Genomic DNA, 24510 nt, shown 5'->3' with positions numbered 1-24510 from the left:
CTTCCCGCTGTACCGCTTCTACCTGGATCAAGGTGCGTTCTTCAGTGGCTGGAAAAGCCCATGTTCTGACTGCATTGCGCCGACAGGCAAGTTGCGCACGCTGCTCGAGCCGGAAGAGGCGCACCGCCCCTTGCTTATCGCTTTCCTCGACTCAACCGACGACAACAGTGCGTCGCTGTGCTCCTCTCGCCTGCAAATAGCAGCTGACGCGTCACGCAGAGCTCGCTTGGATCAACGACGTCGCCATCGACCGCTTCGACCACGCCAGTCTCGCGCTCTCGACCGAGGCGGCTGAGGAGCCGTCAGTTGCGACGAAGAAGGCGAGTCCGCTCAGTCAGTCCGTCACCGTGCTGCTCGCTAACTTCTTATGCTATCGCAGCTCATGCTGTCACTCAGCAAGCTTGCGCAAGTCGCGCAGCTCGACCAGCAGGCGTTCGAGGGCGAGGACGTGCAACGAGCGCTGGAGGGTGAGATAGCACGTGTGATGGTCTTTGTTGGCGCCTGGCTGACGCGCTTCTGGCGCAGCTGTTGATGACAACCTCGACCTCGTCAACACCCAGCAGAACCTGTCGACGTTCTTCAGCTCGCTCCTGTCCGGCACCGAGATGCGCATGCCGTCGACGGAACAAGGCGAAGTTGTCGCTGCCCGCATCGCTTCCGCCCTCACCGACCGACCAGCGCTCGCGCAGCGGTCAGGAGAACGGCTCGCATGTCGCGGGCGCCTTTCTTCGCTGTGCTCGGCGTGCTTTGACGTGCAGAGAACCCCACACACGACTAGTTGTGCCACTGGACGACTACGTTTCGGTAGCAGCTGATCTGCGCTTTGTGTTGCAATGTTGGAATGTTGTACTTCGTGGAGGTTGTGACAATCAGACCTGCTTGACTGAGCGAGATGTACAATTTCAGGAGCTTCATGCAGAACTGCACAACAGGACGGAGGGGCGGAACTTGCAAATCTGAGGCCGGGGTAGGAGAGGCGCTGAGAAGGAGGTGTTTTTACGACGAGTCTTCACGGCGAGGTGCCGCTCGACAGTTGCTGCTGGTGCGGGCGGCGGCCCTCCTCGGCCTTTGAAAGGGTTGGCGAGTCGAGCGGCTGCGAAAGTCCAGTGTCAATCAGGATCAGCTCAAGGACCGCATCCTCTCCTCCGTAAAAAGGGAAGAAGGCACACCTTGACTGCCGCATTCTTGTGGTAGTGGTAGTACGGGAGCGTGTCTGGTGGAGGATTGGTTAGCAGGAAGGGAAGCAGCACAAGACGGACTGTACGCACCGTAAAACAACGCAACTTTTTCGACAATGTAGGTCGGTAAGGTCGTATTGTCGTGCCAGGCGAATGCCGCGCAATCATTCAAGAGCCACAACGTGCACATGACCGCAAGGACTCCAACTTGGCTAACCTTGGGCACGACGAAGGAGAGGACGAGAGCGTTGCATCCGAAAAAAGAGATTGCGACGCGATTGGCCAGAGTCACTCTGCGAGGTGTGCAAATGGATCAGCAAAGATTGACGCTCTGACAGGGAAGATACGTACTGGGCGCAGATTGCCATCGTCGCAACGGCTGAAGGCAAAGGTCAATATCTCCCTCGTTGACATCCCAATGATTTTGACCTTTTCACGCGTCTTCCGACGGTCTGGCTGACACAAAGGGACGGCGACGCACTTGTAGTCTGCACCAGAGCCGCACAAATGATGAGGCACCCGGTGAGGATCCAGTGCTGCGTAAGGTAGACGGCGAGGCGAGTGCCGAGCTCGAGGAAGGGCTGGAACGTGTCGGCGCAGAAGCGGTAGAGATAACGGGGGATGTAGGCGAGAGCGCGGGCGGCCAAGTTCTGGCTTCCCTCGCCCAGGACGGCTGCCACAACGTAGACGAGGGGAAGGAGGGCGGCGAGACTGCAAAAAATGGCGCGTGCGAGGGCTGGCCCGGGTTGGCGAACGGTGGTGGGCTGTGGTGCGGTTGGCAGGGCGTTTGCTCGATAGCAAGCAGTAGAGAGAGGTGAGGAGGAGAAGAAGAAGAAGAAGAAGAAGAAGAAGAAGCGAAGTTCTGCAGAGATGCGCAAGCGACGTAGACAAAGCCCTTCAAGCTTCAAGCCGGCAGTTCCACGCGCCAGTGGAGCAGAACATGAGGAAGTGGCGTCCTGCAGAATAACGCAAAGCTCGAGAGCGCGAGAAGCAGGAGCGACAACAAAGACTGCTTGAGGGAGCGAGAGGGAGAGCGCGAGGACGACAAAGAGTACAGCGCGGGCGAGAGAGTGTGTGCATGACGTGCGAGTGTGTATGAGCGCGAGGGAGATAAGTATAGACGCCCCAGCGACGCTACAGGACCGAGTTCAACTTGCGACTAATCTTCTTCCCGACCTTGTGCGCCGCGAACCTCGTGTCGAGCTTGAACGCATCAAAGCTCCTCTGCAAGCCGTGCATGCCCGCACCCATCGCCGACCCGTCCATCTTCGGCGGGCGGGTGGACGAAGACGCATGCCCTGCTTTGACAGCTTTGTCGTAGCCGCTTTGGCCTGCGCCGCCGGCTGTCGAGTCGGGACCAAGCGAGAGGCGTGCGGTGGACTCTTGGTTGAAAGAGGCGTCGCCGCCTGAGACGATGGAGGTGCCGAGAGTGGGTAGTCGCAGCGGGTCGTTCGGGTTGAAAGCAGGTGCGGGAGGCTGGTACGAGGCGGTCGTCGGGTGCTGGCGGACGGGCGTGGAGACTGATCTCAGCTTTGATGACGTGACGCGCGAGCCGTAGCCCGGGCCGATGCGGTCGTATGCCGCGCTCGAAGCAGAGGCTCCGTTGTAGAGCGAGGCTGAGCCGCTTGGTCTTCGGCTGGAGTCGGGCGCGTGTGGGACAGAGAGGGAGGACGGGCCGGCGTCGATGGATGTTCGGCTGTGATCGGCGAGGTAAGGCGGGATGGCAGAGATCGTCGGAGGGTAGAGGGACGACGAATGGTGGCGGTGCGGATGGGACGAGGTCGTCGTTGTCCGATGTGTCGATTGGTAGGTGTAGGGCGAAGAGTGGAAGGCAGAGTCACGGTCGGATTCGGAGGAAGACGAGGACGAGGCAGAGTCGTCGTCGTTTGGGTTGTTGAGCGCCGCAAGTTGCCGTCGCTGGAGGTGCACGGGCGTCGCTGTCCGAAACTGGACGTCTGCGGGATAATCAGCGTCAGTGAGTTCCAATCGAGCGATGCGAGGAACCGCAACGCACACTCCGAGTCGTGCGCGACGCCCTCGTTGTCGACCACCAAGTTCCGCTGCTGAATCTCGTCCGGCCGCCGTTTCGCCCGATGTCGCTCCCTCCGCTCCTTGCTCTTCTCCTTTGCCTCCTCGATCTTGGCCTGTAGCCGCCCGCTTGTCGTCTGGCCGACACCGTACGCGCCCTTCCCTGCGCTGATCCCGCTCGTCGTGCCGTACGCCGTCCCCATCGTCCCGTAGCTCGTTCCCGCCGCGTACCCTGCGCCCGTCTGACTCGTCGCATAGCTGGACGAGGGCAGCGCTGCTTGGTACCCCGTCTGCCCTACTCCGCCCAAAGCCGTCGCATGTCCATAGACGATCGGTCCCCTGCTCCACTGGCTGGGCGGCGGAAGGACGCTGCCCGTCCGTTCCTCCTTGCGCAGCTTGTTGCGCGCCCGCTTCGCTTCGATCTGCCCTGCTTGACCACCGCTGCCTTGTCCCGCCCCTCCTCCGGTGCCCGATGCGAGGTGAGTCTGCATCGTCCGCGCTGAAGCCATGGTCGAGTGATGCGGCGAGTCTGGAGAGCTGTGAGAGGGAGAGAACGACCCTCGCTGGCCTTGTTGGGCAAGATAAATGGCCGAGTTCGGGTCGAGGTCGTCAGAGAGATCGAGGTGGTGCGGTGGTGCAAGGGGTCGCCGCGAACGGGCAGGGGGCTCAGACTGGGCTGGATGAGTGTATCAGAGCTGTAACAGTCGTAATCAGCAGCCTGCAAGCCAGCAGAGCGAGCGAGTCGCTCGTCGTCGAGATCAAGCCATGTTCCGAGATGAGGAGGAGGGTCAGCGACGAACGGCTCACATCGTGTCACTTGGTGGGACTGACAGGCTCACTAGAGCCACCACTGTAGTCGATTGCTCTCAACGCCCAGCTTCGTCCCGCCGCCAGGGATCGCCGCCAGCCTCGTCGAACCCTCCCTCTCCTGCTCTCATCTCTCGCTCTCATCTCTCACGCTCACCTCGCCATCTGCTGGCCGATCCTGCGCGTCGACACCGTTACGTAATGCCCGAGCTACCGGAAGTCGAGGCGGCGCGCAAGAAGCTCGAGGGGTGCGTCGCCCGTCTCCCTCGCTCGACCCGCTCTTTTTGCTTCGCGGCTAAGGCTCGTTCCGTGTCGGTTCAAATGTCCGCAGTATCGCAAAGGGGAAGAGGATCAAGCGAGTGCAGGCGAAGGAGGACCCGATCGTCTTTTCGGGGACAACACACGACGACTTCGTACGCAGAGTTCCTTCACCTCCCCTCTCTTGCCTCGTGCTGACCGTTTCCGCGCAGACGAAAGCGCTCGAAGGCAAGACCGTCGAGTTCGTCAAGCGCCTCGGCAAGAACTTCTACCTCGTCCTGTCCTCCCCTCCACACCCAATCCTACACTTCGGCATGTCCGGCCAAGCCCAAATCCGTGGCGAGGTCCCTATCGCATATCGCTCGTCCTCGTCGTCTGCGGTCGAAGCGAGTCGGGAATGGCCGCCCAAGTATGCGAAGACATGGATCGAGTTCGAGGGCGAGGCAGGGGAGGTGGCGGAGTGGGCGTTTTGCGATGCGAGGAGGCTGGGGAGGATCAAGCTCGTTGATGCCGAAGCGAACGAGGTCGAGAAGGTACCGCCTTTGAGCGAGCTGGGTGCGTTACTGCGCTGCGAACCGCTTTTCCAGATACTGGGCTGACGGAACTTGTTGATCCCGCCAGGCGCCGACCCGCTCCTCGCCATGCCCTCACTCGACACCCTCCGTACCGCACTCGCCAAACGCAAAGCCCCGATCAAAGCAGTCTTGCTCGACCAGAACGGCGTGCGTCTCGCTTGCGTTCCCTTTCATCAGACTTGCCCAACCCTCGTCTGCGCATGCAGCCGTTCTGCGGATTGGGCAACTACCTCGTCGACGAGATCCTCTACCAGTCCGCCATCGTCCGTCCTCTCGCTCTCCTCCCTCTCCCAGCTTACCTTCTCCCTCACAGCACCCCTCCCTCCCCTCGACCTATCTCTCCCTCCCCACCTCTTCCACCCTCCTCACCACCCTGCACACCCAAATCCAATCCGTCGTGAACACCGCAGTCGCAGTCGATGCTGACGCCGAAAAATTCCCGAAGGACTGGTTGTTCAAGTACCGGTGGGGGAAGGGGAAGAGGAAGAAGGAGGGTGACGAATTCGTGTTGGTGCGTCCCTCCTCTCTCGCTTGTATTATGCCGGGAGAACTGATGGGGCGAGGAGACAGCCCGACGGATCGACCTCGACTATCTCGTTTGTCACGGTCGGAGGAAGGACGAGCGCGGTGGTTGATAAGGTGCAGGTGTTGCCTGAGGAGTTTTTGGCGGGAGCGGCTGGGGCGAAGAAGGCGAGCGGGAAGGGGAGGAGGAAGAGGAAGAAGGAAGAGGAGAGCGAGGATGAGGCGGATGACGGAGAGGCAGACGTGGACGAGGGAGAGGTGGTACGTCACGCTCTACACCTCTCAGCGAGAGACCGCATGCTCACGGTGTTGAGGAGCAGGTCTCGCCGCACTTTGGCAAATCGGAAGCGGTGAAGGCGGAGGCTGACGATGATAGTCAGGCGGGTGAACGACGCAGCGGGAGGAAACGCAGCGTGAAGAAGTGAGGCTGAGTGAGCGTCACGAGTGACCGAAGAACCGCTTGCAACGCGTACTCGCTTGCTATTCCCGACCATAACGAGGTTGATGCGAAGATCTGTGCATTGCGCGAGGTGCGAGAAGAGAGCAAAGTGTGCGTGACATGTATGCGGGGAATGCGACGAACGGAAGGGTATGAACAACGACGGAAGAAAAGCGGGTGAATAAAGCGGCGAGAAGAAGGGAATTCGTGACAGGTTCGTTAATGCGGGCAGACAGCTCAAGCGACCTCCTCCTACCCTACTCGGTGTAGACGACATGCGAGTAGTGTCCCGGGATCCTCTGTTGGCACTTTGGACAATCCGGCCGGTACCCCATCGTGACCTTCCACCCACCCGTCCCGCCCTGCCTCTTTGTCGGCGAGTTGACAGGCGTCATCATCGCGTCTTGTTGCTCGTGATGCGTCGGGAGAGTCGGGAACGTAGGTGCGGCGGCAAAGTGCATCGACTGGACGGAGGAGGAAGAGGAAGAGCGAGACATGCCGCTGGCCTGGGGCGAGCCGGCGAGGTGTTGATGCAGAGGCGGAGCGTCATGAGGAGCGGTCTGGGCGAGGAAGGATTGCAGGGAGGGTGGATTGGACGAGGTGTGAAAGGAGAAAGGGGCGGCTGGGCGTGGCGAGTGGATCGGCATTTGTTGCGGGTCGTCGTCCTGCATGATCTGCGGGTCATGCGAGCCTCCTCAGCGTGCGTCGACGTCTGGCACCACTCCAGGCGGACTTACATCGCTCGCCCCACCTCCTCCGCTCATCCCGACATCTCCATCCCTATCCCTCGCAGTCACGGCTCCATTCGCGTCTCGCGTGACCTGGAGAGGCGGCGTCTGCAACTGCAAGTCCTGCGTTCGCTGCAGCCAGTCGAGGCCGGGGCTCGACCTCTCGCTCGCAGGGGTGCTTGCGACGGCTTCAGTCGAGAGCGTGCGAGCGCCGTTGTTGCCGAGTGGCGGGGCGAGATTGGTGTAGATCGTGGGTGCGTAAGACGATGGCACGCGACGCTGCTCGAAAGGAAGGCGAGTCGGTGAGTCTGCGTCGGCTCGAGAGGCAAGAGGTCGAGCGACGCACCTTGTTCGACTGGGGCGATGGGGAGCGGCTGCGGCGCTTGAGGGAGAAGCCAGGCGGTGGCTGAGTCTGGTAGTAGCCCTCAATCGACTGCATAGCGTGATGTCGTGAATCGAAGCGGACCAAGAGGGGACGCGAGTTCGACGACGGAGACTTGCCTCTGCTCACATCGCTCTGCCTTTCTTGAGGCTTCGAGGCGTCGTACAGCTGCCTTTTGACGTCTTTTGAGTCGACCTGCGCGCTCACAAGCCGGTCCGCGAAACTGTCCCGCTTCCTCAATTCTCATCAGCGAAACGGTTCAACTCGACGAAACCACTCTAGGGCGCCTGTCGACTGGTCCTAGTAGCGAGTGGTTGGAATACTAGGTGGCCCGCGACCATGGCAATCGCGAGGAAGGTCGTCGAGTCGTTGTTGCGGCCGGTCTTCGCTGCAAGTTTCCGTCGAGGGCTGTCGACCGGGCCTGCTACTCATCCCCTGCTCGTCTTGGGGCTAGAGAGCTCAGCAGGTAAGCTTTTTAATCTGCTCCTGCCGCATGATCGGGCTCACAGACGGTCTTGACCCGCAGACGACACTTGCGCCGCCATCGTCTCGAGCGACCGCAAGATCCTCTCGAACGTCGTCATCAAGCAGCACTCGATTCACGAGTCTTTCGGTGGCATACACCCCATGCATGCGATGAAGGCTCATCAAGCCAACATGCCGGAAGCGATCTCGCGCGCCCTCAGCGAAGCGAACTTGTCCCTTGCCGACATCGACGCTTTCGCCTGTACACGAGGGCCGGGCATGCCAGGCTGCCTGGCCGTATGTAACGCATCTGCAAAGGCGCTCGCTGCGGCGACGGGCAAGCCGTTGCTGGGCGTTCACCACATGGTGCGACCCTTCGTCTCTCCGCAGCCATCCCTGCGACTGCTGACCTTTCTGCTCTCTTTGCAGCAAGCGCACGCTCTCACACCCTTCCTTACGGCATCACCCAACACCGACTCTCCCGCACCAGAGTTTCCCTTCCTCACCCTCCTCCTCTCCGGCGGCCATACCCTCCTCCTTCTCGCTCGCTCCATCTCTTCCTTCTCCATCCTAGCCACGACTCACGACGAGAGTATCGGCGCATCAATAGACAAGGTCGCCCGGGCCTTGCAGATACCCTGGGCCCTCGGCGCAGGTTCGCCCGGCGCCGCGCTCGAAAAGTTTGCCTTTCCAGGCGGTTCCGCCGCTCCCGGCGCTCCCGCCGCTCCTTCTTCCACCGACCTACCGCCAGACCCCTCATTTACAATCCCCTTCCCTCGCGAAATGGCCTTCTCATACGCCGGTATCCGATCAGCCGTCACTCGCATCCTCGATGCCGAGCCCGCCGCCTCAATGTCAGACGCGCGGCGAAGACAAATCGCCAGGTGCTATCTGGAGGCGGCGTTCGAGCATATAGGGGAGAAAGTCGGGATGGCGATGCGAAAGCTGGGTAGGGAGGGACAGGAAGTCAAGGGTCTGGTCGTCAGCGGCGGAGTTGCTAGTAACCTGGTCCTCAGGCAAAGGTCCGCTTCTGGTTTGTCTAACGACCTACCACCCGAAGCTGACACTCACGCGAATCGACAGACTACGCGCGAAGCTGGACTCGCTTGGCAGACCTGAACTCCCGCTCATCTTCCCTCCGCCAGCTTTTTGCACAGGCAAGTTCGAGCGCTCGAGGTGCTGTTGCAACTCTCGCTGACACGCTCTCGTCGGCAGATAACGCCGCCATGATCGCCTTCGTCGGCCTCCTCCGCCTCCAGCGCGGCCTTGTCGATCCGCTTACGATGATCCACGAGGGTACATGGCCAATCACGGAATGCGAGGCGGACTTTGAGCAGAAGGAACGTGAGGAGGAGAGCGCTGAGGCGCCGTAGTAGCATTCCTGCCGCCCGATAGATGGTTTTTCTCGCATGACTTCGCATATTGCATTCGCAGCCGCCGCTCTATGCCCTCTTCGTGACTCTGCGTATCAAGATCTTGCGCCGTCTAGAACGGGTCGGTTCCCTTTGCTGCTGTCTCCGCCACGGCCTTCTGCGTCTGGTCAAACTCGGGACCGAGAGCTGCGGGAGAGCAAACGTCAGGCTGTATCACCGTGTAGGGTAGTAGTCCAGGATGCACCCCCGGCAGCTGCGAGATAGAGAATCAGTCAGGCTCGGAACAAGTTGGAAGAGCGACAAGGGCTGAACGCACGAACATCGCGCCAATATGGGTAGAGCATCGGCAGCTTCTCCCAGTGCTTCTCCGGATAGTTCTTGGCAATCACGTTCTTGAGCTCCTCGACGATGTACGCGTAGCTCTGAGCGTTCAGGTGCAAGCCGTCTGTGAAGAAGCTCGAGAGCTTCCCGAGCCCGACTTCGGGCTTCGAGGCCTCGCGCATTACTGCAGACCATGCGTCGACCACCGGAACGCCCAGCTCCTGCCCGAGACTCTTGACTTCCTCGGCGTAGCGCTTCGTGTTTTCCGGGTCGCGGTCGTAAACTCGAGGAAGCTCGCGCCGCTCCCGCTCATCGAGCCACGACTCGGGGTGGAAGGGCGGAGGAGTGATGAGAATGACGGAGGTCTCAGGCGAGTAGTGAGGAGAGGAAGGGTCGCGCACGAGCGAGACAATTTGGCGCAGGTTGTCGCGGAAGCGGGGGAGGGGGACGTGCTGGAGCTCGCCTTCGAGCGTGGCGTCGTTTGCGCCGAACCAGATCGTCATAATCTGCGTCTTGGGCGCATCTGAGTCTTTCAGGGGGAGCCACTGTAGGAGGAAACCGTCAGTAGGAAGGGAGAAGCGAGGCAAGCGGAGCGAACAGCACCTTCTTCAGGCATGCCAGCGCCCAGTCCGTGTTGTAGCCTGACAGACCACGGTTCATGACGTCTCTGCGTTCCGAAGGACGCGGTCAGCACCCTCGAAGCCGATCGGACGACGAGCGACCGGGAGGAACAGGGTGACTCACAGCTTTCGCTGGTACAGGTGAGCGAGCGACGCTCCGAGACCCTTCTCATCCCACGACAGCTCCGTCAGAGAGTCTGCGAGCGTGCGGTGAGCGTGTTCAGCACAGGTGGGGAACTTGAGAGTGGAGGAGGCTACAACTCGCCTCCGACGCAGAGTATCGTGTCCAGGCGGTCGGCAGGCATCGTTAAGCAGTACTAGTCAGCCGTCTAGGGCAAGCAAGCGAGTCTAGCGCGAGTGAGAGTGGGTGGACGAGGGCAGACCCGCGGCCTCGCCAGGCGGAAGAGGCTTGGGAGACCACGACACCGCTTCCGCTCGTCTGACTGGCTGGGACACGCTTCCTTAGAGGCCATCAGAACGTATGGCCACGCCGCGCTACTCGTCGCCGGCCGAGAGCGCCTCCGCATCGAGGGTCTCGCTGGCATCTGCTGGAGCGGAGTCGCACGCTGGCACGGTGCGGGCAGGGCGGGCAAGCACGCAGGATGGACGAGACGCCGCAGTGAAGAACCCTTACGGTGCGTTCGACCCTCACGAGCGCGACTTCGCGACGCCAGCGTGCTCACACCTCTTTCTGCAGACATCTCGACGGTCCTCGCGGAGCCACAGGCCCCGTCGAGCTTGCTGCCAGCACTGCCGACACTCCCATCTGCCAGCTCGTACCTCCCCTCGCAACTCTCGTCGCTCTCGACGACGTTCACCTCGGCCGGCACTCTCCCTCGCTCTGCGACGCCTGGGGGAAAGTCCGTTGCGCAGCGTCGGTCGCAGGCTCCGCCGATCCAGGTCACAGAACTCAGAAAGGTCCAGCGGACCGAGTTCGATGCGTATCTGAAGGAGATTGGCGGCGAGTTTGAGCGGTGGCAGAAGGAGAGTAGGCTTGGCAGGGACGGAGAGGCCGACTTGGGCGAAGAGGGAAGCGTTGATGTGCGGCATGAGGATGGTGTCGGACTAGGTATCGGCGGCGAGGCTGAGAGTAGCCGGACGCCCGGCCTTCCGCCTGCACCGCGCCCGAAAAAGGCGGAAGAGGTCCTCCCTTCGCTCGACGAGGTCCCTCAGATCTTCTTCGACTCGTCTTTCACCCTCTCGAATCCGCGCACATTCGACCTCGTTACTGAGCGCATCCAGCTCTCTCCCCATCCCTCGCCTGATCCGTCAAAACCGCCTCCTCGACTCGCTTCAGCAGACTCGACGCCGACACTATCCGCAGGCTCGGCATTCGATTCTGTCCCCGGTCTCGGCCCGCATACCCTCAACGACCTCGCAGCCGACCAAGTCCTGCAGGAGAAGCTCTCGCACTACACGGCTGTGATCGAGTCCCACCTTGTTCGCGAGATCGGCCTCCGGTCGTCCTCCTTCTTCGCCGCGCTCTCCAACCTTCAGTCACTCCACCAGCAAGGCGAGGACGCCCTGTCGAAAATTGCGGAACTCCAGGCCGCGTTGTCGGCTACGGAAGGCGGAGTTGGCGGAACTGCCAAGCACGGCTTGCAGATCCTGCGAGCGCAAGCTCGGCGACGGGGGCTGGAGCGAATAGAGGAGAGCGTCAGGGCTGTCGAGGAGGTCTGGAGTGCGGTCGAGGGCGTCAAGGAGCTGGTCGAGCACGGCGAGTGGGATGGGGCGCTCGACGTTAGTGAACAGATTGAGGATGCGTACTACAGCTCGGCGTCATCCTCAACTTCCGACAAGACGGCGTCCACCTCAGCGCTGAGCACGAGGAACGGCGCGAAGTCATCGAACCGCCGACCGCTCAACCTGACGAAACTCCGTGCCCTCTCGTCTCTCCCCTCAAAACTCTCTCTTCTCCGCGCCCAGATCGCCAAGTCGCTCGAAGGCGAGCTCACCACCGTCCTCGAGCACGAGATGGACGTCGCGATTGACGAGCACGTTAAGCTCGCGAAGGAGGGCAAGAGGTGGAAGGGCAAGCAGAAGGCGGTTGAGACGGCGGCGGAGACGAATGGCCGCGCGCTGCAGGATGTGCCGGAGGAAGATGGCGAAGAAGCGGATGGTAGGCAGGACTCGCCAGAAGCAGGTGCGCGAGAACGCGCGGTCGAGCGTGTCAGGCCGGTCATGCGGGCGCTCATCCGGTCAGACGGCATGGATAGCGCAGTGACGGCGTGGCGAGAGTCGGTGCTGCGGGAGATCAGGGCCCTTGTGCGAGAGGTGAGTACCCCTCTTTATCGCGACTGTTGGTTTCTGCTAATCATACTGTCTACCTCTGCAGCACCTTCCGACCGCCGAGACGCCGACAGCGGAGGAGGAGGACCAGTTCGCGCAGGCCGCGATACGATCCGTCAGCAAGCAGAGCATCGACTTAGGCACCATTTCGGAGAAGAGGCAAGTCCGCTTCGACTTTTCCATCGGGCGAATCTCTGACCTCTTCTCTGCAGTCTCTCGCTGGCGAAGAAGCTCCGCGCGCTGCCTCATCCCGCCTTCCTCGCCCTCGCTCGCGAGACCTACCGCGGATTACTCGCCTGTATCGAAGTCGTCGATTTGCAAGCGCGTCTCCTGCTCGAGCTGTGGCAGGTCGGACGTCAGGAGGAGCAGCAGCGACGGTCGAAGCGGCGGCGACTGGGCGACCCGCCGACAAGTGACCCCATACCGCCCACATCCCCGACGTCGCTGCAAGTCCCGGGCGCCGAAGGGGAAGCAGTCCAACCTCAAGAATCACCCGTCAACGACGCCTCCTCAGTCACGACCGACGACGCTTCGTCCCTCTCAACCGAGATCTCGGACGTCGTCCACGCTGTCGCCGAACTCGCGAACGTGCGCTTCAGCAAGGTCATCGGCGTCCGCACCGAAGTCCACGCTCAGCTCCCGCTCGCCGACTTTGTCGAGATCTTCGACCTCACATGGCAGTTCGTCGTGGACTGCGAGACTGTCTGTCAGCGGATGATCGTCGGTTTGCGAGGCGCGATGGTCTCGCAGGCCAAGACATTTCTGCAGACATTTCACCAGCGGCAGATCACCGACAACGCGCGCGTGGTCGAGGAGGAGCAGTGGGCTGCGGCGGAGGTGCCTGCCCGGGTTCAAAAGCAGATCGCCGTCATCGTTGACAGCGCTGTGCGGGATCCGGTCCAGCTCCTCCTGCGCAGGCAGCCCGATGCGCTGAACGGGAGCGCGGCCGTCGACGCGCCGTTGGAGCAGGCTCGCGAGGGCGACAGCGAGGCTTCGGGCCCTGTGTCCGCGAAGCAGGTCGACATCGAAGGACGACAGTTCTTCGCGGTATCGGCCGGCCTGACGATTATCGGCGTCCTCGTCGAGTACCTCAAGGTGCTGCTCAATTGCCCGATGCTCACGACGGACGCCATGAGCAAGATCATCGAATTCATGAAGGTGCGGCTCGCACATTGCGACCTCCTCGAGCAACTTCGCTAATCCCTTCACGCTGCGCAGGTCTTCAACTCCCGCACCTGTCAGGTCGTTCTCGGCGCCGGTGCGATGCGCTCGGCGGGCTTGAAGAACATCACCGCCAAGCATCTCGGTGTGTTCCATCGCTGCCTTTGCTTTGGTCGGAGTGCTGACTCGCTCGCTCAGCCCTCGCCTCGCAAGCGCTTTCGATCATGATTGCCCTCATCCCGTACATCCGCGAATGCGTCCGCCGACACCTCAACCCGAAGCAGGCCGTCATGCTCACCGAGTTCGACAAGCTCAAGCGCGACTACCAGGAGCACCAATACGAGATTCACGCCAAGCTCGTCGCCATCATGAGCGACCGCCTCGAAGTCCACTCTCGCACGCTCTTCGGCATCAACTGGGAGGAATCGGCGCCCAAGGCCGACGCTCCGAACGCCTACATGGAAGGGCTCGTCAAGGAGCACATCACGCTTCACAAGGTCCTTTCGCGTTTCCTCCAGCCCGAGACGGTCCAGCAGATCATGTCGCAGGTCTTCAAAGCGCTTGACTCGAGACTCGGCGAGCTTTACGGCCGCGTTGAACTGAGAAGTCAGCAGGCGAAGGACAGGATGTTCCTCGACGTGCGGTACCTGCGCGAGAAGCTGGGCGACCTAGGCGGTCTAGAGGGTCAGGGGCCGGCGAAGGTCGGTTCGGTTCGTCTGCAAGCCATGGAGCTGCCTGCTGACGGTTCTGCCCTGACGCAGGAGCTTGAAGCCCTCGTCAACGCCAAGGCGCTGCCCAAACCGCCTCTGTCCACCCCGAAGCCGTCCTTGCCACCTCGAACGTCGTCGATGGCTCCATTCGCCGCCTCCATGCCCGTCTCGGCACCTTCCGACGCTACCGATTCACCCGCTTCGTCGACGCCGCATCTTCCCTACGCCTCTGTCTCTGCATCTGCATCTGCCGCGTCTCTTTCCCTCCACGACACTCGCTCGCCGCGCACGTCTCTCGATGGAACCGCCACGCCCGCCTCATCCGTGCCGTACCCGCCCTCGCCTGCGCCAGTTCCTGCCGCCCTCCCTCCCTCGCCCAAACCCGCCACCCCTGCCCCCTACGTCTCGAAGAAGAAGAAGAGCTTGGCGGAACGGCTTGCGGAAAGCATGGGTCGGAAGGCAACACCTTCGCCCGCCGCTCCGGCTTCGGACGCTCCAGCCGCGACAACTTCTGCTGCGCCGAGGCAGTCGAGCGAGTCTGCAGCGTCTGAGGCTCATCCTAGCGCGGAGTCGCACGATGTGCGGCCTCTCCCGCAGCGAACCTCGACGGAAGGCGAGATTGGCGTCGACACACCCTCTATCGAGTGGCAACTCGAGCTCGAGAACGTCGAGGTACCCTTGGCGACATCCGGAAAGGAGGAACTGGAGGATGTTGTCAAGGCTGTCGAGGAGGAGTTGAAAGAGGAGAAGGCGGAGGAGGTTGCCGAGGAGAAGCTGCAGGAGACCGAGCCGGATGAGGCGAAGCTGGAAGAGGCGGAACCGGAAGAGGCTGAAGCTGAAGGTGCGGCGGCGACTTCCGATGCTGAAGCGTCGATCGACTCCATCGCCACGCCTGAGCCAGTCAAAGCCGAGCCTGCGCCAGAGAAGTTGGCAGTCGCCGTTGAGGAGGTTGTCAAAGCCACCGGCCCTCCCGCCTCTCACGCGCCACTCTCGCTCGATCTCGTCGACACCGATTCTTCCGCCACGCCCGACACGTCGACCGATCAGCCGGACGGGCCAGCTAGCGGTGCCGTCGAAGAGGCGCCTGTGCTTCCTGCGGACCACGCGCCAGAACCGTCCGCCGATGGGGACGGGGAGGCCGGTGAGCAGGAGACGGCATCGTCGCCGCAGGGTATCGACATATCCGCCGAGCCATTCGAGGCGCACGTTGCGGCACCTGAAGTGCCGGAAATTGCGCCGGCCGCGACCAACACCGTCGACGAACCAGCTCCAGCGGAACCTTTGGCTTCGCAAGCCGATCAGACGCTTTCCGCACCTTCGCCGACCAATGCCGAGTCCAGGGATCCCTCAATCGACGAAGCACAGCCGGAGCAAGCCGCTGCCGAAGCGGGATCGTCGAACGAGCCAGCCGCAGCTTCGCAAACTCCCGCCGACACGCCTACAGTACCCGCTGTCGATATTGCACCACGCCCCCCTCCCTCAGAGTCTCCCGTTCCGCCAATCACCACGCCGCCTCCCGTCCCGACGCCGACGAAGAGGAAGTCCCTCAAGGAACGACTTGAGGAGGCAGCTCGACGAAGGAGCTCGACTGGATCGCTGGTCGACGTGACGAGCCCACCAGCATCAATCAAGTCGCCCCCTCCGACTCAAAAATCGTTCTCGTCGGAAGTGGCGAACGGGTCGAGCGCTAAGGCGAACGGCGTGCAGGAAGAAGAGTCGACTGCGAAGCAAAATGCGGTCGCGGCTGCAGATGACGTGAAGAAGGATGAGGCTGGGTCTTCTTCCCTGCAGTCTGCGGAGCGGGAAGGAGCAGAGAATGGCGCAGTCGTCGACGTGAAGACGGAGGAAGAGGGGAATTTCTTGTAGACGGGCCTTCTGTCGGAACAGGGAAACCTGGTTCTGCTCCGCTCTTGCTCTAGCATCAGGAGAGACTATGGACTCCGGTTCTCGCAGAAAGTACGGCATAGCGGCGAAAGTGAGGCAGTCGAGGAGAGCAGGGGGCCCGACCGGCGTCTCTGCCGTTGACCACCCGCTCCGTCAGGCTCGATGCCACCCAGGAAGGCTGAAGGCGGCGGCCAACAGTCCATCTCGTCCTTCTTCGGCCGTGCTCCGGTCCCCCAGAAGCAGGAGTCGGTCCTCGTCCTCGACTCGAGCGATGAGGATGAGGAGGTGAGGGATCAGGCAGGGCGCGGTGAGAAGGCAGCGCAGGGCGTCAAGAGGGTCAAGACTGAGCACGACAGCCGCGGCAGTCAACTCCAGCCCATCGCGTCGACCAGTAAACTCCCCACGACCGCCACTTCCCCTCCTCGAGACCCTCAGTCGCCCTCGTCTCGGCGCCTGCGCCAGTTTGCATATTCGCAACCGGATCCTTCGGCACCGAAAGCTCCCTCGCTCCCTTCTTCGGCGGACAAGGCGCGACATGATGCCTTCGTCAAGAAGCTCTCGCTCGGTCCCGACCTGCTCAAGCGTCGCACAAGCTACCTGCAGAAGGAGCACTACCTCGCAGCGCGCGACGACGATGCGAATGGCGAAGGTAGTCCTGCAGGAGGACTTGGCAGTCCGAGGATGATGGCAGAGGTTTTTGAGGAGGATGCAGAATCGGACTCGTTGTCGAGTTCGATTCCTGCACGGGCGAAGGACAAGGGAAAGGGCAAGGCGACGGTGAGCGATGATACGCCGTCGCGACTCGCCAGATTCGCGGCGAAGGGGACGAAGGCAGGTGGAAAGGGCTCGTCGGAGGGCAAGAAGGTCAAGTACACGCCGCTCGAGCAGCAAGTCCTGGCTCTCCGCATGGCTCATCCTGGCGTTCTCCTGGTCATCGAGGTCGGATACAAGTGCGCTCTTCTCTACTGCTCGCGCGAGCGGACCAAGGCTCATAGCGTCGTTCGCAGATTCCGCTTCTTCGACGAAGACGCCCAGGTTGCCTCGCGCATCCTCAACATCGCATGCTTCCCTTCTCAGCACATGCTCACCGCCTCCATCCCGACGCACCGACTCGATGTTCACGTCAAGCGACTCTTGAACGCGGGATACAAGGTCGGCGTTATTCGTCAGCAAGAGACGGCAGCGTGCGTTTCCCTTGATCCCTTCGACGGAAGGGAGTAGCCGCTGACGTGGTATCACAGACTCAAGAAGGCTTCGGAGAACCGCTCGGCGCCTTTTACCCGCGCCCTTTCCGCCTTGTACACATCTGCGACCTATGTCGACGAGCTTGGCGTGGATCCGCTGACGACGACCGGCTCGACTGCGACGATCATGTGTATCGTCGAAGACAAGCTCGGCAAGGCGCCCGATGCAAAGGTCAAGATCGGCATGGTCGCGGTCGTGCCTTCGACGGGTCAGGTTGTCTACGATGGTGTGTTGCGTGCTGACGCTCGCTCCTCGCAACCGAGCTGACGCATATGTGCCCATCTCAGAGTTCGAGGACGGCTTGATGCGCTCAGAGCTTGAGACTCGCATGCTGCATCTTCAGCCGAGCGAGCTTCTCCTGCAAAAAGAGCTCAGCCCGAAGACCGAGTCGATGGTCCAGCATCTCGTCGGTCAGCACAAGTGTGTGAGATTCTTTGCGTGCCATACGTGTCCCGCTTACGGTCGTGCCTTTCGCAGCGCCGGCACCGCCGACTTTCGCTCTCGCATCGACCGCATCTCGAAACGCGCTTCCGCCTCGCAAGCTACGTCGCAGATTTCGGACTATTTTGCTAGCATCAAGAAGCGGGAGAAGGGCAAGGAGAAGGCGTCCAACGGTAAAGCTTTGCGGAAGGAGTCGAGCGAGATTGTCTTGTCTTCGGGCGACGAGGGCGAAGGCGCGGACACGGAGATCAGCAGAGCCGCTCTGAACGGCGCGTTCTACATTCGCTTGACTTTGAAGCGCACCTGGCTGACAGCGATCTCGCAGGCTCAGCCGCGATCCTCGACCTTCCCAAACTTGTCCTTATCGCCCTCGCTTCGCTCATCTCGCATCTCAAGCCCTTCAACCTTGACAACATCTTCTCCCACACCTCCTCTTTCACGCCCTTCGCCTCCCGTGCTTCGATGAACCTGAACGGCAATACGGTGGCGAATCTCGAGTTACTTCGCAACAACACCGACTTTAAGGAGCACGGCAGCTTGATCGCTTGCATCGACAAGTGCAAGACGGCGATGGGCAAGCGGCTACTCCGCAAGTGGCTGACGAAGCCTTCGCTGTCGAAAGAGTCAGTTGTCGCCACCATTTCTCGAGTTCGCCTCGCTCACTTTGCTCGTGCAGACTCGTTGAAGAACGGCTCGACGCGATTGCCGACATACACCGTCTGTCCGCTTCGCTCACCCTTTCGAGATTGCGCGACCTCTTGAAGCACCTGCCCGACCTCGAACGCGGCCTGTCCCGCATTCACTTCGGCCGAGCCACCCCAAACGAGCTCCTCCGCGTACTCGAAGCCTTCCGCCGTATCGGAGACGTCTTTGTCGAGGTCGACTCGCCGGACAAAGACGGCGCTGAGGCGGATGACAACGGACCGATCAGGAGAGGAGCGGGCGGTGGACTGAAGAGCACGCTGCTCGAGTCTGTCGTCAAGGAGCTGCCGAACGTGAAGCAGACGGCGGACGAGCTGCTCGCTGAGGTGGACGGCAAGCGGGCGAGGGACAACAACAAGGAGGAGCTGTTCGTCAACGAGGACAAATACCCTGACCTCAAGGTGCGTACCACCGCAACTCGGCAGCAGTGGTGCAGTGCTGACAGATCGACTCTACAGAAATGCAAGGCTGGACTCGCACGGACGATCGACGACATGCAGGACGAACTGAAGAGCGCCCGCAAGGTCTTGCGCAAGCCGGCCCTCCAGTTCACAAAGGTCGCGCAGGAGGAGTACCTGTGCGTCCCTCTCGAGACCGCGTGAGTGGGCCGTCAACTGATGCGACGGACCAACAGCTTTGAGGTCAAGATTGCCGAAGCGAAGACGATTGTGCCGGCCGACTGGATCCGCATCAACAGCACGAAGCAGGTCTACCGCTACCGCAGTCCGAAGCTGCACAAGATGGTCACCGAGACGCTCGAGCAGTGGAAGGAGAAGGTCGCTGCAGGTATGTCCTGACTTCGTGCGGGCCCAGCGATGCCGCTCACACTCCTTCCCGCGTAGCCGCGAAAGCAGCGTTCCACGCCTTCTTGCAGTGCGTGCATGTCCCTCTCCTCGCACTACGCACGCCTTACTCACCTAGCTTCGCTTCGCAGGGAGGTTGCATCGCACTACGAATTGTTCCGCACAATCATTGCGTCCGTCGCGACGGCCGACTGCCTCTTCGGCCTTGCCCTCGTTGCATTGTCGAACAATTGGGTCCGCCCGACTATCGTCGACGATCCCGGCTATATCGACTTCGTCGACGGCCGCCATCCGATCATCGAGGACGTATCGCCCGAACCGTTCGTGCCCAACTCGGTCAAGTTTGGCGGTGGCGAGAGGAGGCAGATGGTCTTGACAGGGCTGAACATGGGCGGTGTGTCGCTTTCGAACTTCTCTTTGATCTCGCCGTACTTATAGCACCCGTCGCAGGCAAGTCGAGCCTCTCACGCATGATCGCGCTCATCGCCCTCCTTGCTCAAATCGGTTCCTTCGTTCCGGCCGAATCCTGCACGACCAGCCTATTCGACGGCATCTACACTCGGTGAGTCCGCAACCCTTGCAGCTGTGTGGCAGTGCTGACGGACACCGCCACGCAGCATGGGAGCGAACGACGATGTCGCTCGCGGTAGGTCCACCTTCATGGTCGAGCTGACCGAAACGTCCGAGATTCTCCGCCTCGCCACGCCTCGCTCCCTCCTCGTTCTCGACGAACTCGGTCGCGGCACCTCTACGAACGACGGCCAAGCGATTGCAGCAGCCGTGCTCGAGTACATCGTCCGCTCGAAACGCTCGACATGCGTCTTCGTCACGCACTACCCCTCGCTCGCCCTCGTCGCGCAACGCTTCCCCGAGTCCGTCAGCGTGAATCATATGGCGTGCATCGAGACGCCGCGCGAAGACGGCCACGCCGACGTTACCTTCTTGTATCGCCTCGCCGATGGACTCGCCAGCGCCTCACACGGCCTCAATGTTGCGCGCCTTGCCGATCTTCCGCAGAGCGTCTTGGATACGGCGAAGGCGAAAGGACTCGAGCTGATGAAGGAGACGGAGGAAAGGACGGCGAAGCGGAAGGCGGGGCGGTTGGCGGAGATCCTGGGTCGAGTTGCGCGACTCGCGATGGCGGGTGATGGCATGGCTCTGGACGACGGTGGACCGGGCGCATCGCAGGGGAGTATGATGAACGGGACGTCGCAGGGAAGCGTAGGTGCAAGGAGGAACCGCTTGCTCGAGTTGTGCGAGGCAGCGCTTGTCAAGTAACAGCGTCTCGTGACTGCAACTTCGCTTGATTGGTCAAACATTGCCGTCTACATCACGCCGCTCAGCTTGAGCGCGTAGTCGATAGCCATCCCGCTCCATACGATAGCCCCGAGATCCCGATTGCTCTTGAACATCTCCCAGCAACTCTCCCTGCTGTCCAAATCCGCGTTCCTCAGCTGCCACGCGAGGTGTGCTGCCGCTCCACCGACCGACAAGGCGTAGAAAGCGGGACCTTGAGCGTTCAGGTAGCCGGAAAGCGCAAGGAGCGAGATGAACGAGGCGGAGAAGGCGGTGAGGATGGGTCGCGAGCGTTCGGCGAAGAGGAGAGCGGTGGACTTGACGCCCGCCTTGACGTCGTCCACCTTGTCCTGATGCGCGTAGATGGTATCGTAGACGATCGTCCAGGCGATGCTGCCGGCGTACAGCGGAAGCGCAACCTGCCAGTCGCAGACGCCAAGAACCGCTGAAGAGCCGAGCAAGGCGCCCCAGTTGAAAGCCATGCCTGTGGGGTTCCGAATGTCAGCCCACGATACGTCCAAAGCCAGCACGCGGGTCAACGGACCGAGAACAAACTGCGGCCAGTAGGTTATCCTCTTCATGAGCGGGTATAGGACGACGAGCGAGAGCGATGAAGCGCCGAGACCGATGCTGCGCCCAGAACAATCGTCAGTTACCGGCCAAGCGTATGCGAGACGAGGTTCGGAGACGCACCTGTACCAATTTAGCTGCGTGAGGATGGCGAGTCCGACGCTCAACTGGCCGCCGAGGAATGTTATCGCCTGTATAGGCTTGACCTCTCCAGACGCGATCGGCCGCATCTTTGTTCGGTCTGCGGCGCCGGTGAAGGTCAACTTGGAGTCTGGCAAGCTGGAACACATTCGCGGCGCACCAACTTTCTTGTCGATGTTCCGGTCCCATAGGTCGTTGATCGTGCACCCTGCTCCTCGCATAACGATTGCTCCCGTTCCGAAGAGCGCAAGATTCCAAGCCCAGCTCGACACCGGAAGCGCTGAAGAGTAGGCCGCCATCGTTATCCCCCAAGCTGCGCGAGAGGGCGTGCGTCAGCTACTGTCACGTCGCAGAGTGTTGGAGGAAGCGCACCGCAAGGCCAGTAGAGCAGCCACGTCCCGATAGGCTTGTCCATCCTCGCAAGACTGAGATACGGGTGCGTCCATCTCAAGCTCTTCGGCAGCTTCTCCGCCCAAGACGGGATGGGGAACTGAGGCGATGGAGGTTTCGCTATTTGCGCAGGAACCGTTTCGGCCGAAGGAGATGGAGTGGTCGAGGCGAATCGCAGCGGGAGAAGGAAGGGCGAGGATGGCTTGATGGGGAGCCGTTGCGAGACGAGAGTGGGTGGCAGGAATGCAAATCGCTGGGAGGAACGTCGCAAGGATGCGTGAGCCGTCCGTAGCGGCGTGCGGAGGGCAAGTCGAGGAATCATGGCGATCTGCCGCGGGCACACCGGGCGATGCGGGAGGGGGGGAGGCGGCGGCGAAAGCGCAGCCGGCTGAAGTAGGCGTCTGATGTATCTCGGCGGTGCTCGCAGGTCGCCACAAGCTGAAGTTCTGCTGTGAGGTCCTCATCAGTTCCGGGAAGCGAACAAGGTGAGAGAGGTGGATGCAAAGCTCCGGGACGGCGGGAGACGAGCGCACCTGGTCTCCAATCAATCTCTCTAGCACTCGAGCACTAACAGACCAGCTAGCGAGACAGAGCGGGAGCAGCGGCGTGATGTCGCCGGCGAGGAGGTGAAGTCGCTGCTCACCCCTCCGCCGTTCAAGCTCGTCGCTCAGACTGGCTTGTTTGCAGTCTCGCTAGAACGCTACAGATGCCCTCAACGGCGTCTACCTTGTCCCCCGCCCCCGCTCAAGCTCCTCCGCCTCCTGCGAGCGGATGCCTCTCTCCTCCGTGCCCGACTTGACCAAGTTCTTGCCGCCGCTCATACAAGACGCTATAGAAGCAGAGATGGACAGAGGAGAGAAGAGCGCCTACTATGACGAGTTCGAGCAGCTGTACTGGATGTACTCGGGCTGGGAGGAGGTGCTGGAGCAGTACGAGCGGGACGAGGCCGACATTGCACAGCGCCTCGAGGCGTACAACGACGCATATCAACGGATGTGGGTCAGCGGCGACGCTGAGCGCATGCGGATACGCGCACGCCTGACCGAGCAGTATCCGACCTTGTCGCAGCGATGCGTCGAGTTGGCTCAGAGGGAGAAGGGACCCGCCGGTGCGTCTCCTGAGCGACGTCTTCGAACGATCTTACCTGATGCAATTTCGCCGAATGCGTAGGTCTCGCCATCCTCCGCAGGACCTACTTCGCCAGACATCCTGTCCTCAGTCCGACAACTCGGCTGCGATCTCTGTCAAGCATGCGAAGTCGCCGCACCGCACTCGACAGTCTGGCATCCCGATTCAAAACGACAGTGGCACAAATGCCACCCGTCAGCATCTGACTGGTGCGCCTTCGTCCGTATCCTTCCCTTCTCTCGTTCCCTCCCCCTCGCAAACCGTTCAGCCAGCCGGCTAGCGCAAGCGTAGACTCGTCGTCGTCTCGAACGTCGCTACTGTGCGCTTCTGGGAGTCGGGCAGCCTCTCCTCGTCCGGCATCGAACACTTCAAGTCTGCTTCGTGCCCCTCGAAGCAAGGCGAGCTGGTCAAGGATCTCAAGCTCGTCTCGTCGACGATCTACCTCCTCACTACGATCCAATCTCGCCTCTTCGCTCTCAAACTTATCTATCACGCTCGCGCCGACGCTTCCGTCCGTCACCTTGAATGCTCGCTCGGCGGGGCAGGATTCGTCTGGTCCGCCATCTTCAGCTCTGAGTCAGTCAAGCCTCGTGTTGGAATTCTCGCGCTTGCATTGTCGCAGCTAAAGCCGAACGAGGTGGAGCGGACGGTCTACGCTGCGACAGAGGAGAATAGGGGGGTGTGGAAGGTCCCGGTACGGAGCGAGGGAGGCGAGCACCTCCTCGTCGAGCAGGGCATCTTTGCGGGAGTACTTGAGGCGCTGGCAGGCGAGAAGGTTGGCAACGAGCAGTGGGCGCTGAATGAGGGCAAGGTCGAGATTGTCGATGCGGCGGTGACTGCGTGCGTACTCACATCTCCTCGCATAAGCAAATGGAGCTGACAACTCCGTACTTCTGCAGAAGCGGACACCTCGCTGTCCTCATCTCGCACGTCCACGACGGAACGCCTCCGACTCGCTGTCTTTCGCCATCGTCATGCTCGAAATCGGCACATCCGCCAACAGCGTCGCAGTCGCCGGCTTGACGCACCTGACCTACCGGAGCGTGCGTATACTCGTGCTTCGCATAGCGGTTCAGCGCTAACACTGCTCTTCACAGCGACTCGATCCTCGCCCTCTCTCGACGCCTGGACTAAGTCTTGGTTCGGGCGAGATTGCCTTTGTCATCCTCGCCAACGCCGTCGTCATTGCTTCCGTCGCGCACGATTCGACCTTCGAAGAGGCCTTCCCGCTCCGCAAAAACACCGACCGCTTCCTCGGCCTCTCGATGCCTTCGTACCACCCCTCTGCCACCGCCACTATCGAGACCCTCTCGCTCCTCACCTCCTCGCCCTCCATCTTCTCAGTCAGCGTCTCTCCTCCGCAAGGACACCGGCTCGTTGCGCGCGGCACCGAAGGCTACAAGACCCGCCGGCTGCAGACTCGCATCGAGCAGGCCGTCTTCTTCGGCACAAACGAGGCGCAGAACCCGCTCGCGTTTGATTTGCAGCCTGACCTTGAGGGTGACTTGGCGGTCGCGGCGATTGCTGTCAGCTCCGGGATCCTGGCTTCCAGTTCGTCCGTTTCTCTCGTTCAGGCTGAACCAAGACTGACGAGATGACCGTGCAGGTTCCGTCAACATGCCGCTCATTCTCGACCTGCGTGCGCAACTGGCCGACCGCGTCCACCGAGCGAAGGCCTTGATCGAGTACATCAACGTGAACGGGCTTCTCGGCAAGGTCCGTTTTCGAGTCCAATGCCCCTCGCTCACTTGGCTGACTTCTACCGTGCAGCTCCCGCAACACGCTCGCCGACAGCTGAGCTGGGACGCAGAACGTCTCGCCGCCGCTGTTGCTCTGTGGCACAACCAGAACGCTCGTCTCGGGTGTTTTGCTTTCGAAACGCCGCTTGCCGGTCGATCGCTGGCTGACATCAGCATCGTCGTAGGTCCGGCTCGAGCATCCTGTCTGATGCCATCCTGCAGTACATGGACGAGATCGGCGAGGGCTTTGGCGAGGACCCCTTGCGGCTGTTCTTCCGGACCAAGGTGCGTTCACGTCTTGTCGCTCGCTCGCAT

At 61.4% G+C, this 24510-nt stretch overlaps 9 protein-coding genes across 9 annotated transcripts in view; 5 read left to right on the top strand and 4 right to left on the bottom strand.

Annotated features, from left to right (window-relative positions):
* Positions 1-1009: 1009 nt before the first annotated feature.
* On the bottom strand, positions 1010-3715 carry RHTO_02865 (uncharacterized protein; the record flags this gene model as incomplete). The annotated part of the gene is made up of 7 exons (XM_016416538.1): positions 1010-1093; positions 1170-1213; positions 1269-1471; positions 1530-1557; positions 1660-2312; positions 2371-3133; positions 3193-3715. The coding sequence occupies 7 exons, from the start codon at positions 3713-3715 to the stop codon at positions 1010-1012; spliced, it is 2298 nt and encodes a 765-aa protein (XP_016276257.1).
* Positions 3716-4214: 499 nt separating this feature from the next.
* On the top strand, positions 4215-5793 carry RHTO_02864 (formamidopyrimidine-DNA glycosylase; the record flags this gene model as incomplete). Its single annotated transcript, XM_016416537.1, has 8 exons — positions 4215-4261; positions 4345-4426; positions 4484-4826; positions 4893-4993; positions 5053-5109; positions 5160-5357; positions 5417-5629; positions 5689-5793. The coding sequence occupies 8 exons, from the start codon at positions 4215-4217 to the stop codon at positions 5791-5793; spliced, it is 1146 nt and encodes a 381-aa protein (XP_016276256.1).
* Positions 5794-6064: 271 nt separating this feature from the next.
* Positions 6065-6974, bottom strand: RHTO_02863 (uncharacterized protein; the record flags this gene model as incomplete). The annotated part of the gene is made up of 3 exons (XM_016416536.1): positions 6065-6481; positions 6545-6814; positions 6882-6974. 3 exons carry the CDS (start codon positions 6972-6974, stop codon positions 6065-6067), a joined length of 780 nt encoding a protein of 259 aa, XP_016276255.1.
* Positions 6975-7256: 282 nt separating this feature from the next.
* On the top strand, positions 7257-8755 carry RHTO_02862 (O-sialoglycoprotein endopeptidase; the record flags this gene model as incomplete). The annotated part of the gene is made up of 5 exons (XM_016416535.1): positions 7257-7383; positions 7444-7748; positions 7812-8404; positions 8466-8539; positions 8598-8755. 5 exons carry the CDS (start codon positions 7257-7259, stop codon positions 8753-8755), a joined length of 1257 nt encoding a protein of 418 aa, XP_016276254.1.
* A 112-nt stretch (positions 8756-8867) lies between these two features.
* On the bottom strand, positions 8868-10001 carry RHTO_02861 (GDSL Lipase/Acylhydrolase family protein; the record flags this gene model as incomplete). The annotated part of the gene is made up of 6 exons (XM_016416534.1): positions 8868-8941; positions 9000-9008; positions 9072-9621; positions 9680-9743; positions 9821-9893; positions 9962-10001. The coding sequence occupies 6 exons, from the start codon at positions 9999-10001 to the stop codon at positions 8868-8870; spliced, it is 810 nt and encodes a 269-aa protein (XP_016276253.1).
* Positions 10002-10177: 176 nt separating this feature from the next.
* Positions 10178-15722, top strand: RHTO_02860 (GARP complex component Vps54; the record flags this gene model as incomplete). The annotated part of the gene is made up of 7 exons (XM_016416533.1): positions 10178-10331; positions 10394-11970; positions 12032-12144; positions 12198-13143; positions 13204-13291; positions 13345-13847; positions 13908-15722. 7 exons carry the CDS (start codon positions 10178-10180, stop codon positions 15720-15722), a joined length of 5196 nt encoding a protein of 1731 aa, XP_016276252.1.
* A 180-nt stretch (positions 15723-15902) lies between these two features.
* RHTO_02859 (DNA mismatch repair protein MSH3) lies at positions 15903-20209 on the top strand (the record flags this gene model as incomplete). The annotated part of the gene is made up of 13 exons (XM_016416532.1): positions 15903-16690; positions 16748-16924; positions 16982-17211; positions 17273-17405; positions 17463-17695; positions 17752-18049; positions 18103-18529; positions 18587-18705; positions 18763-18914; positions 18971-19001; positions 19063-19325; positions 19382-19493; positions 19549-20209. 13 exons carry the CDS (start codon positions 15903-15905, stop codon positions 20207-20209), a joined length of 3624 nt encoding a protein of 1207 aa, XP_016276251.1.
* A 47-nt stretch (positions 20210-20256) lies between these two features.
* RHTO_02858 (4-hydroxybenzoate hexaprenyltransferase) lies at positions 20257-21650 on the bottom strand (the record flags this gene model as incomplete). Its single annotated transcript, XM_016416531.1, has 5 exons — positions 20257-20711; positions 20772-20857; positions 20921-21038; positions 21099-21251; positions 21311-21650. The coding sequence occupies 5 exons, from the start codon at positions 21648-21650 to the stop codon at positions 20257-20259; spliced, it is 1152 nt and encodes a 383-aa protein (XP_016276250.1).
* A 449-nt stretch (positions 21651-22099) lies between these two features.
* The window catches only part of RHTO_02857 (nuclear pore complex subunit Nup133, putative), a gene marked incomplete at both ends in the record, with an annotated part of 4467 nt that continues 2056 nt past the window's right edge, over positions 22100-24510 (top strand). Inside the window, 9 exons of the mRNA XM_016416530.1 lie at positions 22100-22436; positions 22518-22650; positions 22748-22967; positions 23079-23288; positions 23356-23499; positions 23554-24007; positions 24063-24172; positions 24227-24318; positions 24381-24480. Coding sequence (XP_016276249.1) covers positions 22100-22436; positions 22518-22650; positions 22748-22967; positions 23079-23288; positions 23356-23499; positions 23554-24007; positions 24063-24172; positions 24227-24318; positions 24381-24480 — 1800 coding nt within the window. The remainder of the gene's footprint in view (positions 22437-22517; positions 22651-22747; positions 22968-23078; positions 23289-23355; positions 23500-23553; positions 24008-24062; positions 24173-24226; positions 24319-24380; positions 24481-24510) is intronic.

This window comes from Rhodotorula toruloides (genome assembly GCF_000320785.1).
Source record: "Rhodotorula toruloides NP11 unplaced genomic scaffold Scaffold2, whole genome shotgun sequence".
In the NCBI taxonomy this organism is placed as follows: domain Eukaryota; kingdom Fungi; phylum Basidiomycota; class Microbotryomycetes; order Sporidiobolales; family Sporidiobolaceae; genus Rhodotorula; species Rhodotorula toruloides.
This window is presented reverse-complemented; position numbering and strand designations above follow the sequence as displayed.